The 12495-nt window shown below is 41.2% G+C and overlaps 1 protein-coding gene across 5 annotated transcripts in view; it reads right to left on the bottom strand.

The window, feature by feature from the left end:
- Positions 1 to 12495, bottom strand: part of LOC139311597 (zinc finger protein 420-like) — a 28478-nt gene that overhangs the window by 7067 nt on the left and 8916 nt on the right. Inside the window, exons 1-3 of one of the 5 annotated variants that reach the window (XM_070936063.1) lie at positions 1983 to 2483; positions 1071 to 1185; positions 606 to 673 (exon numbers count right to left, since the gene is read on the bottom strand). The exons of 1 other annotated variant lie outside the window; for it this stretch is intronic. In XM_070936063.1, the coding sequence (XP_070792164.1) occupies positions 606 to 673; positions 1071 to 1185; positions 1983 to 2474 (675 nt within the window). In that variant the 5' untranslated portion in view covers positions 2475 to 2483. Of the gene's footprint in view, positions 1 to 605; positions 674 to 1070; positions 1186 to 1982; positions 2484 to 11870; positions 12221 to 12495 lie in introns of those variants that run through there. 3 more of the 5 variants (XM_070936060.1, XM_070936061.1, XM_070936062.1) reach the window with 3 other exon arrangements.

The following is a 12495-nucleotide window of genomic DNA, read 5'->3' as shown; positions in this document are numbered from 1 at the left end:
GAGTTGCCAAAAAAGCAAACAGTTCTAGGCTGCATTAGCAGAGGGATAGAATCGAGATCACGTGAAATGTTAATACCACTTTATCATGCCTTGATAAGGCCACACTTGGAATGCTGCATCCAGTTTTGATCGCCGTGGTGTAAACAAGATGTTGAGACTCTAAAAAGAGTGCAGAGAAGAGCAACAAAGATGATTACGGGACTGGAAGCTAAAACATATAAAGAATGATTTCTGGAATTGGGTGTGTCTAGTTTGATGAAAAGAAGGACTAGGGGGTGACATGATAGCAGTGTTCCAATATCTCAGGGGCTGCCACAAAGAAGAGGGAGTCAAGCTATTCTCCAAAGCACCTGAGGGCAGGACAAGAAGCAATGGATGGAAACTATTCAAGGAAAGAAGCAACCTAGAACTAAGGAGAAATTTCCTGACAGTTAGACTTAGAGACTTCTCCATCTGGCCAACTTCATTGTGTTTTAATACTGTGCCTTATCTTTTAATTCGATGCCCTTATTTTTTAATCACTGGTTATAAATACGTTTTTTTAAAAAAACTGGAAACATGCAAAAGTGAATATTTATATTTCACAAGCAATTTCTCTTTCTTACTTGATTTGGAGATTCAACCTCTGTTTCAGCTCCACCATAAAGGCCAGAAAACGCCATCCTTTGTTTTCCTGTATGGGATACAGAATTTTAAAATACATAATTATTATTTTTTTTAAAAAATTGATTTATATGCCACCCTTCTCCGGAGACTCAGGGCGGCTTACAATGCGTTAAGCAATAGCCTTCATACTTTTGTATATTTATACAAAGTCAGCTTATTGCCCCCACAAACTGGGTCCTCAATTTACCTACCTTAGAAAGGATGGAAGGCTGAGTCAACCTTAAGCCTGGCAAGATTCGATCTTACTTTAATTGCAGACAGCTGGTGTTAAATTACAGAGCTCTGTCTGTTGAGCTATCCAGGCTCCTTGGATAATTATTCCCATAATTAAGGGAAAAGGAAGAATACACAGAGAAGATGAGACAGCTGGGATCTCTCTGGGGAATCGGAGGACCTTCAATTACCTCCTGAGGTGTCCTGACTTGGATCTTCCTGAGGGATCCTCCTGAAAAAAAGTTCCTGAGGATGATTTGATAGAATCCTCCTTCCTTCAGGATCTCTGATCCCCATAATGAAGGACTTGAAACAGGAGGAATAAGAAAAGAAGAATTAATGAACACACAACATGAAGTGGATTTTTTTTCTGTGAAGCCATCCCAGTGTCTGTCACTGAAAGTGGGTAAGAAAACCACAGTTGTCTCAAATCTATCTTATAGGAGGAATAATGGAAGACCATCTTACATGAATTAGTAAGACATCTTCACATATTATGAAAGGTAGAGGATGCTGGTAGAGAAGGGTGAAGAAATCCAGCACATTCTTTATTCCCTTCAAACCAGGGGTGAAATGCTCCCGGTTCGGACCAGATCGCCTGATCCGGTAGCGATGGTGGTGAGTAGTTCGGAGAACCGGTAGCAAAAATCCCTGCCCCCCCACCATGCCCAGCTGAGCCGCATGATCATCAGAGGCTTTTTTTTTACTTTTAAAAGCATTTTTCTCTACAACCTCGTCCGATGAAAAAATGCTTTTAAAAGTAAAAAAAAAAAAAAGCCTCTGATGATTGTGCGGCTCAGCTGGGATCATCAGAGGCTTTTCAAAGCATTTTTTTTTTCTGCAACCTCTTGGCCGAAGAGGTGGTTTAAAAAAATGCTTTGAAAAGCCTCTCTGATGATCCCAGCTGAGTTGCCTGATCGGCAGAGGCTTTTCAAAGCATTAGAAAAAATGCTTTGAAAAGTTTTTTTTAAAAAAAGTTGGCCACACCCACCCAATCACATTACCCCCCCACCAAGCCATGCCCACAGAACAGGTAGTAACAAATTTTACATTTCATCCCTGCTTCAAACCCCTTCTGGGCTCCCAAGTCAAAGGTCTCTCACCTGCAACTCGACCTGCTCCTTCTGCTCCTCTGCCTGGCTCAGGAGGAAGCCTTCTGCCAGGGCCACTGCCTGGGAGCTGGTCTCTACTCCACACTCCCGCATCCAGCTCTCCATCTGCAAGGGCAGAAGGGTCAGGAACTGCTCCAGAACCACTAGGTCCAGCATCTGGTCTTTGGTGTGCTTTTCCGGTCTCAGCCATCGCCTACAAAAATAATGGAGACGACTGCAAAGTCCCCGAGGACCCTCAGTCTCCTGGTATTGGATGAAGTTCCAGGACTGAACTTCTGAAGGGAGGATGGTTCCTTCCTCTAGGATCTTCTGCCCAGCTCTTGCCCACATTTCCCAACAACTCCCAGGCTGAATAACAGAAGAAGGGCCTTTTCTAGTCCCTTGATTTGCTGAAGGTTGTGTCTCCATTCTATCTCTGTTTTGTAACGCAACTCCAAATAGGTCCAAAGAATCTTGTGGATCTCCAAATGCCTTTTCATTCATAGGACCCTTCCTGCAGCTGCAGGTCTGACCGAAGAAGGTTATTCAGCCCTCTTTGCCCAAGAGATAATGTTGGATGACTTCCACTTTCACTTTGTGCATCTGAGATGAGAAAGAAAATAAATTCCAAGAATTAGAAAACGGAGAAGTTAACCATTGAACAACACTCATCCCCATGGAAAGAAATATTTTTCTGATGTAGGATTGAAGTGGCTTCCAGCAAATGAATTTTCTGTCTGTCTGCCTGTCTGTGTGTTTCTGGTGCAAAACATGGGACTGTCCATCAAGGACTCTCAAGACCCAATGAGTATATTTTCCCTTTCTATTCTCAAATGCCAGGAAACGATCCTGGTTGAGGATGCCCCATTTCCCTTCTTCAGGGTGGCCTTTAGAGAACCGAGTCTCCCTCTGACACGCAGGCAAATTCACACAACCTGCTCGGAACCCCAAGCGGGTCATCCAGCTCAGGGCCGAGGTCCCCCTGAGCAGGGGCAGGAAGAAGGCAGTTAGAGAAGCTTCCCCGCTACTCTCTCCCTCCGCCTGGGGAGCATGGGATCCAGGGTTGAAGGAGGGCCGGGCGTGGGTCTCTCCCTCCTCCACTTGCCTTTCCACGAGAAAAGCCCCCACCTCACCCGGGGCATGTCTGTATCCCCCCCCCCCCCCGCCAGACTCTCTGCCTCCTGCGGAGCTCAGAGGGTTAAGGGCAGCGAGTGCGACGTCCTAGAGCGGCAGGTGATGTAATCGCCCGGTGTTCCATTCTCTTGGCAGAGGGAGGGAGCCCCCTGGAGGAATATGCGCAAAGTGCCAGGATTCCCAGAAAGGGCGAGAAGGAGGAGAGCGTCTGAGGGGATGGCGAGGGCATGGGTGATGGCCCTGGGAGTAGGAGAAAGGCCTCTCTCAATGGTTCTCTGCCCGAGAAAAGCTTCGACGTCTCCAGAGGTGCCACTTTCTCCATCTTCCTCTCCTTCCTGTCCGGGAACGATCTGTGGAGATGGAGAAAAAAACCCACTCTGGAGGATCCGACCTCACTTCCTTCAAGAACAGCCGCTCTGAAGGCTCCGCAGAGATTGGAGGCGGTCTCAAAAAGGTCCAAATCCTGTCAGAAACGGCCGGGCGGTCAGAAGACAAGGACCAGGAGCCTCTGTTGGAAACACAACTTGTGTCTTACGGGTCTTTCAAACTCTAGCCTGAAAGAGGAGGAAGATGGGGCTGGAGGAGACACAGGCAGGGAAGCTGCAGTCAAGAAAATGGAGATTTTTACTTCTTTAATTCAATATATACAGATGCCCCGCTCAAATTGTTAGCTTTGAGCGCCTAAGAATCATTGGAAACACCGAGTCATAGCTTGTGACAAAGAAATTAATCCTGAAGAAAAAGAAAACCAGCTCCAAATTGAAGAAAAAGCTGAAACTGGTGGATGTTCTAGAAATTTTACCTCACAACAAGGCTCCTTGATGGAGAAATGAAGAAGGGAAAATGGTGTCTCGCCAGGACAAAAGATAGAATTTTAAAAATGAAGGAAAGCAAATACTGAAAAAGGAATGTAGAGCTCAAACACTATGAGGGACGAAACAAAATAAAATCTGTTTTACATGGGGGTTGAATAGGGAATTCACCTCAGGAAACTAGAAAGCTCAAGATCTTTGGAGATTTTAAGGCAATTGGAATACCTTTAGATGATGAATAAAAAAAAGAGAAAATGTTTAGTCAAAAAAGCTAAAAATTCTATCACCCTGAAGAGATTCCTTGCACGAAAAGAAATATGGCTACAATTAGGAAAACAAAGAATTGAAAAAGTGGGGGAAATGTGATTAAAAAGCTATTTCAAAGGAATTTTCTCTTCAGCCCATTTCTTTCCTTGTCCAGGTTCCCTCTACAGTAGTCCTTGACTACTTATTTATTTATTTATACAATTTATTTAGTGATGGTTTGAAGTTACAATAGCAAGTGACTTATGACTTATGCAGTGATGAAGCACCCACAATTTCTGAAGGCAAGCTGTTCTACTGGTTAATTGTTCTCACTTTCAGGAAATTGTTTAGTTCTAGGATGGCTCTTTTCTTGATAAGATTCCATCCATTGTTTCTTGTGTTATCTTCTGATGCTTTGAGAAATAGGTTGGCCCACTCTTTTTTGTGGCAGCCCGTCAAATATTAGAATACTTCTATCATGTCGCCCCAGTCCTTCTTTTCACTACATTAGATACTCAATTCCTCCAACTGTTCTTCATGTTTTAGCCTCCAATCCCTTAATCATCCCCTGATGCTCTTTTCGGTGCTCTTTCCAGAGTCTCAACATCTTTTTTATAATATAGTGACCAAAACTGGATGCAATATTCTAACTGTGGTTTTACTAAGGCTTTATAAAATGGTACTAATAGTTCACCCAATATTGATTCTATCCCTGTTAATGCAACCTAGGGTTGCATGGCTTTTTTGGCTGCTGGCCAAAAAATATAAGTGATTGTTTACTCAGACTTCAAGATCCCTCTCACAGTTACTGCTATTGAGCAAGGTTTCACCTAATCTGTACATACACATTTGTTTTTTCTTGAGTACTTATTTTTCTCTCCACTGAATTTCATTTTGTTAGATAGGGCCTAGTATTCAGCTCTGTCGAGATCCATTTGAATCTTGAGCCTATCTTCTGGGGTGTTGGCTATTCTTCCCAGTTTAGTGTCATCCTCAAATTTGTTGAGGTCCCCTTCTATTCCATCATCTAACTCATTTAAGACTAAATGTTTTCCTAGCCCTTGTCACACCATAGAAAGTCAAAATATGTCCCCAAAAAGGAATTATTTTGTACATGCAATTTGGGGGCTTCTTGTCATTTTGCCTTTTTTTACTAGATGAAATTTTCATCCTGAAGATTTTTTACCCTCTCCGTATTGATAGCTTATGTGATGATTCTCACATAATCAGAATCCTTTGACAGAAAGTTTCCATGCTCCTGCATTCATACTGGTTGATTTAAGTCTCATTCTACATAGTGAATACAAGTCAGAATATTTCTGAATGCCTTCTTGGGGTCCCTGGTTGTTCTGCTGCTGTTGCTCTGGAACTCTGCTTCCCCCTGCATGGAGAGGGCGGCTGGGAGTATGGGACCCAAGATTGAATGTGAAGGAGGGCTTCCTAGAGCAGCAAATGATGCCACTCCCCTTCTCTGCTGCAAAGCCAGCCATGACCTTAGCCCTCCAGTGGTGAACTGCCTGGTGTTCCCTTCTCTTGGCAGAGGGTGCCCCCTGGAGGAATCTGCACGCAACATCAGGATTCCCCAAAAGGGCAGGAAAGAAGCCTGCTTCTTTGTGGATGGGGAGGAAAGGGATGATGGGCATGAAAGTAGGTGGAAAGGACCCTCTGAATGGTAGCCTCTTAGAGAAAGATGGCAGCATCTTCTGAGAGAAGAAAATATTTCCTGTCAGGAAAACAGAGATTTCTATGAGTTTTTATTTCTTTAATTCAATATATACCACTGCCCTTCTCACATTCATGGCTCTGGGTGCCAAAGAAAAATTGGAAAGACGAAGTGGCAGCTTGTGACATCAGAAATAATGCTGAAAAAAAAAATATATCAAAAGAAAACCATTCCCAAAATGGAGAATAAGGTCAAACTGGTAGATCTTCCAGAATTTTACCTACAAGACACCTTGGTGGAGAAATGATGGGAAAATGGCTTCTCATCTGTGACCGGAGAAAATTTGGAATTGTAAAATGAAGGAAAATGGCGGAAAAGGAATATAAATCTCAGATATAATGAGGAAAAAAACATATTTTTTTACATAGGGATTAATAGGAAATCCATCTCAGGAAATGTGACTGGAAAGACCATTTGAAGAAATTAAGGCCACTAGAATGTTTACATTACGAATAAACAGAAAAAGTACCAATTTTGTGTTAGGTTTAAAGAACCAAAAACTCCAGTGATATGAAGAGATTCCTCTGCATCTGGAAGCGACAAGGCAAGCAGAAAAGAGCTTTAGCTACATTTAGTAAAACAAAAAATTTAAAATGAAAGATAAAAATGGTTAAAAAGAATGGATTTAACTTTTCCATCCATTTTTAGCTATCCAGGTTCTAATTGCTGTGTAATTTTGAATGACAATCTGATTTCCACTTCTCTAATTAAAAAAAGGACACCAAAATGGAATTAGTGACTTTTTCGTTAGTTTGACCCCAAACCATCCAAAAGCAACATTTGAATAAAGAGCTTCAAACCATCTCTGAAACCCTGAAATTTGTCTCCCACTCAAATCCTTCCAAAAAATTTCATGTGTAATTGTTAGGGTTTTTCTTATACAAAATCCAAACATATGGCACAAAGACAGCATTTATTTTTCCCACAAAAACTGCTGTATTGTACAAATTTAAACTATTTTAGTGTACAAAGTTAAAATTCTCCTTCTTACTGGATGCTGAGTAATACAGCCAAAAAGAATTTAATACATGCCTGAAAAGTAACCATGTCATTGATGTTTAATTAACTTTACTGAAATCAAATGTAGACATCTTTGTCCACATACAAAGGAAATAAGGCTCTAATGTTTTGTAGGAATCCGCAATCTGCATATGTGCAGGGATTTTCCTATCTTGGATGGCAAACCTCAGATAAGGAAGGTTACTTGCAGATAAGCGCCAGGAAATTACATTAGAAGATAAGACCCTAATTCTGTAAACAAGAGGAACAGGAGGAGAGGAAGTGGGATGTGTGTTAGATTTTAATTATAGCCAAATATTAGAAGTGCTTAAGCCAGCAGTAATGATTAACCTATGATTTAAGTTACCTGGAAGATTCTGTGAGCCAATGATATTCTGCCAAGTATGCTTTAACTTGAAAGTAACAAATTATATAATGTCACTATGTAAGACAATAAAGTTACCACATATATTCTCAACCTTTGTGTGTGTGGTCACTCAACAAGTGGTGCCTGAACAGGGACCCTTGCTTCATCCGGCAAGGACTTTGGTGCACCTACAGCCCTCGTGGCTTCTTCAACCTTTTAAAGGTTTCTGTAAGTAATGGGATCCTCGCTTTCTGAGGAACAACGAAAGCATGCTGAAGAATTAAGCTATTTACTTAAAAAAAATCACACTGATGTATCACAACGCAGTCTCTTAAGGCTGGTCCAGGAGATTTCAAATCAGTGTTTATGGTATCCTGAAAAGGGGTCTTTAAGATTATCTGATTGGGAAAAAATTGGGGAAGTTTTACATACTGAACCAAGAGCTAAGGTAGAGATTTTACATGTATGGCATTTATGTAGATATGCAGTGGAAAAATTTGGAAATACTGAACTGTCTCTTTTAACATGTTACTCCTATGCTGCTGTCTGTCCTCCTTCCTCCCTGGACTATCTGATTCTGCCTCCTTCAGCTCCTACTGACACAGGTCAGATTACTAAACTTTCTGACTCTGCTGTTCTATCCTCTTTTCAAAAAATGGTAGAATCCTGTAAACAGGATTCCTCCATGCCTGGGGCAGAACTTGCTGAATTATTGTCTGTATGTCCTGTACAATATCATCAGGGCCAGGGCCAATTGGCAGGACAGCAGATAGCAGAATGGGAAGGGTTACCTTATCAAATTTTAAGAGAACTAAAAAAAGGCTGTTACGGAGTATGGCATCGGTGGTAATTTTACTAGAGGCTTGGTAGAAGGAATAAAAAATGGATATAATATGATTCCTGAGGATTGGAAGCAAGTTTTCCGAATGATTTTGACTTCAATGCAATATGTTGTTTGGGAAAGTGAATTTATGAGACATGCTTAGGCTGCTGCTCTGGGGGGTGGAGGAGCATACACGGTGGAACAACTCTTTGGCTCAGGTCAATTTGCTACAATTCCTGCCCAAACTGGGCTTCCCCGGGCCACCTTAACTATTGTTTCTGAATGTGCATTTCGTCCCTTTTTAAAGGTACCTCAGGCTGGGGAACCATGAGCAAATTTTTCTAATATTAGACAGGGGGCTAGTGAGCCCTATGCTGATTTTGTAGAGAGATTGTCTAAAGCTATTCATCAACAATTTGACCATCAGGAAGCTGCAGGGGAACTTCTTCAGCAATTAGCTATTGAAAATGCCAATGCTGATTGTAAGCAAGCCTTGCAGCCCTTAAAAGCTATCAATCATTATACTTTGTCTGACATGCTGCAGGTTCGCCAGGATATTGGTTCTCAAACTTATAAAATGCACCTTTTAGCTGCTGCTATACAAAAAGGGCAACGTCCTGCTGGCAATTGCTTTAAATGTGGTAAACCTGGACATTTTCAAAAGGACTGTCGCTCGACTCCTGCAGCCTCTCAAAATCGCCCTTCTAAAAAATGCCCAATTTGTAAAAAAAGGATTCCATTGGGCTAATCAGTGCCATTTTCGGTTGGGAAACTTGCCAATGGGTGTGGCACCCACCCAGAGCCAAAAGAGTGCCTTTCCAGTAGTAATGCCTCCTCCCACAGCCTCTCTTCTGCAGTCCCAGCCACAGCAGGTAGTGCTGGGCTCGATTTAATAACTCAGGAATCTGTGGAATTTAAATTTCCCTTGGAGGTTAAATTGATTCCTTCTCAAATTAAAGGCCCTCTTCCCTCTGGTTTAGTGGGTCTTATCTTGCCTCGATCTTCAGCTCATAAAAAAGGGATGCTTTGTAGTCCCTGGTGTTATTGATTCTGATTACACTGGAACTCTTTTTATTCAGGCTTGGGTGAACCTTCATCAAACTCTTCCTGCTCTATGTTCTATTGCTCAATTACTTTTGCTCCCCTATCAAGTCCTATGTCCTGGCACAGGGGCATGTGGAGATGCTGGTTTTGGTTCTATCTCTCCTTCTGTGGCTTTACTTCAGTCTGTTACTTCCTTTCATCCTGTGTTAACTCTCTATTTGAATAAACAACCTTTTCAAGGGTTGCTTGATACAGGAGCCGATGTTACTGTTATTTCATCTTTACACTGGCCTGTACAATGGCCTAAGAAGTCAGTTTCTTCTTTATGGGGTGTAGGTAGGCCCACGGCAGCCTGGCAGAGTGTGTGCAATATTCAATTCTCCACAGCAGCTGGTAAGTCCTTTGCCCTGCAACCTTATATTTTGGATATTCATACTAATATTTGGGGTAGGGACCTCCTTTTTTGTTTACTCAATTGATTTTGGATGATGGCTCTTCCCCTTAAGTGGCTCTCTACTGCCCCCGTGTGGGTGGAGTAATGGCCTCTTTCAATGGAAAAATTATCTGCTTTACAGCAACTTGTTCAGGAACAAATAGCTGCTGGTCATATTGAACCCTCTACTAGTCCCTGGAATACTCCTGTTTTTGCTATTATTAACCTTTAAATCCTTTTTGCAGAGACCGCTGCAGCATGAGTCTGGTCCATACCATTTGCGAAAGATTCAACATTTACTATCTGTTGCTTTGTTTACCTGGAATTATTTAACTCTTGTAGATTCTTTTTCAGATGTTCCTGTTAATGTTCATTTTCGTGCAATAGAACCACTGACAAGACCGCTAGTGAAGTATTGTCTTGCTCCTGACCCTCAGTGGCAAGGACCTGCCCTCCAATCACGTGGGGGCAAGTGAAGGCCACAACATACCAAGCTCAACAGCAATTGGCTCAAGCTAATCTACCTCAAACTCCTGAAAATCTAGTTGCTTCTGTTTTTGCTATTATTACAGCTAATTCTGTCACAATTCTTTTTTGTATTCTCTTGTCTTCTTTTGGTTCTGCTACTGCTTTGAATGACACTCAGCCTATACAACTTAATCCTAATATCTGGGTTCGTCATGCTCAATATGTTTTTGGTTCACGGTACTAATGTCACCCTGTACTATGAGCCTCCTATGGCTTTTGGTCAAGTTGCTTTCATACCTGATTTAATATCTTCATCTTCCTTTATTGTTTCCCAATTGCAAACCATTCATTATTCTTGTTTTCTAAGCCACCAACGCAACTTAATTCTGTTCGTTGGCATTATCTTCGTACTAATCAATATACTAGAGACTCATGTTTTTGCTGTTATGCTCGCCATACTTGGCTTAACAATTGGAATGATTATGCTAAGACTCAACGCATTTTATTGAAAGTAGGAAATTATAGTTATTGTACTGACTATTATTGGCTCTGGGGAACCTTTAATTCTTCTTTATATGGGCCTAATATTGTGCCTGAAATGTGTCCTGATAATTTTCCTATTTTTAACGCTTCTGATATGACTAATACTGGAAACATTTGTGCCGGCTGGCAACTAAAGGACCCTAATATATGGTTCTTTTTTGACAAATATGCAACCAACATACACCCTCAGAACTATCAATGTGCTGCTATTGGCTACTTTTCCCTACCTGTACAAATTGGCATTTCTTCATCTTCTTCATGACAACAACGTTCTCCATTAGGTCCTACATGTAATGATGAAGTTATCATTGATACACAACTGTCCTCTTTAAATACCTTTGGTCATGCTGTGGCTGGAGCTATTACTGGGGTGATCACCTTAGGGGCTTAACCTGGAATAATAGCTCAAGAAAATAGACATTCTATCCTGGGCTTAACACGTCGCCTGGAGAAATCAATTAATGCCACTGCTGCTATTGGTCGTGATCTCCAACATGAAATTGAGGACCTGAATCAGGATGTGCTCCAACGTTTTGCTATTGACTATTTGTTAGCACGACAAGGAGGTTTTTGTAAACTTGTTGGCCGTCGTGGATGTGCTGTTCATTTTCACTCTTTGAACAAAACCATTGAAGATGAACTTGCTAAACTCCAATCATATTTTCAGAATAATGTTCATGCTATTTCATCTCCTTTTGACTGGTTGACCAATTGGCTTCCTGATTGGTCCTGGCTTAAGCAGTTGTTTTTTTATGCTGTGATTATTATTGTCATATTAGTTGCTGTTGTTTCATTCAGTGTATTCCCTCATTAATTGCTGTTTCGTCCTGCTCCTCTTTCTCTGTCTCCTCCTCAAATGTGTTATATTCAAAGATCTTTGTTCCCTCAAAATTAAATAAAAAAGGGGGATATGTAGGAATCTGCAATCTGCATATGTGCAGGGATTTTCCTATCCTGGATGGCAAACCTCAGATAAGGAAGGTTACTTGCACGTAAGCGCCAGGAAATTACATTAGAAGATAAGACCCTAATTCTGTAAACAAGAGGAACAGGAGGAGAGGAAGTGGGATGTGTGTTAGATTTTAATTATAGCCAAATATTAGAAGTGCTTAAGCCAGCAGTAATGATTAACCTATGATTTAAGTTACCTGGAAGATTCTGTGAGCCAATGATATTCTGCCAAGTATGCTGTAACTTGAAAGTAACAAACTATATAATGTCACTATGTAAGACAATAAAGTTACCACATATATTCTCAACCTTTGTGTGTGTGGTCACTCAACAATTCTGACACCTTTGTGAAAAGAATTCTTCATCCTGAAGCCCTTCACACTCTATTTATACATATGTGACAATATTCCCATATCATGTGAGACTTTTGACTGAAAAAGGTTTCATGCTTCTGCATTCATATTGTTGTTTCAGGTTTCAATATTCTACACCGTGGATTGGATTATTTTTTGGGCATCCCAGAGGAAGTTCCCATCCTTATTTCTGTCTGTTTGGTCAGGAGGAATTGAAACAGTTTTCTGTAATGTTTCTTAATTTCATGTTGTTTTGGTCCTCACTGATTTCCAAAGGCGCCCCTTCTTGCTTGATCATTTGCAATGTCCGCACACTGGGGTCGCTTTCATTCTCATTCCACTGAGTATCCCTAACTTGGGATGAGACAGAAGACACAGAGAAAATTATGCAAAAATTAAAAAACAAATCCTTAGTTGTCACTTTTAAATATCAGAATTATTCAGTGGGAAAATGCAATATCACATTCCATCCCACTCTGTATACCAATAACATTTGAATTCCCCTTGAATTATAGCATTGCTTCAGTTCCCAGAATCTCTGCTGCAACATTTCTAATATTTTCTGAGGACAGAGAAGTGTAGGGTCCTCTGATAAACTGTAAACATATTAAGGAATGAGAAAAAGAGGG

The sequence above is a fragment of the Pituophis catenifer genome, unplaced genomic scaffold, assembly GCF_029215685.1.
Source record: "Pituophis catenifer annectens isolate HBS135680 unplaced genomic scaffold, rPitCat1.0.hap2 SCAF_2, whole genome shotgun sequence".
NCBI classification, from domain to species: Eukaryota; Metazoa; Chordata; class Lepidosauria; order Squamata; family Colubridae; genus Pituophis; species Pituophis catenifer.
Note: the sequence above shows the minus strand (reverse complement) of the source record. Positions and strands in the feature narration are given on the sequence as shown.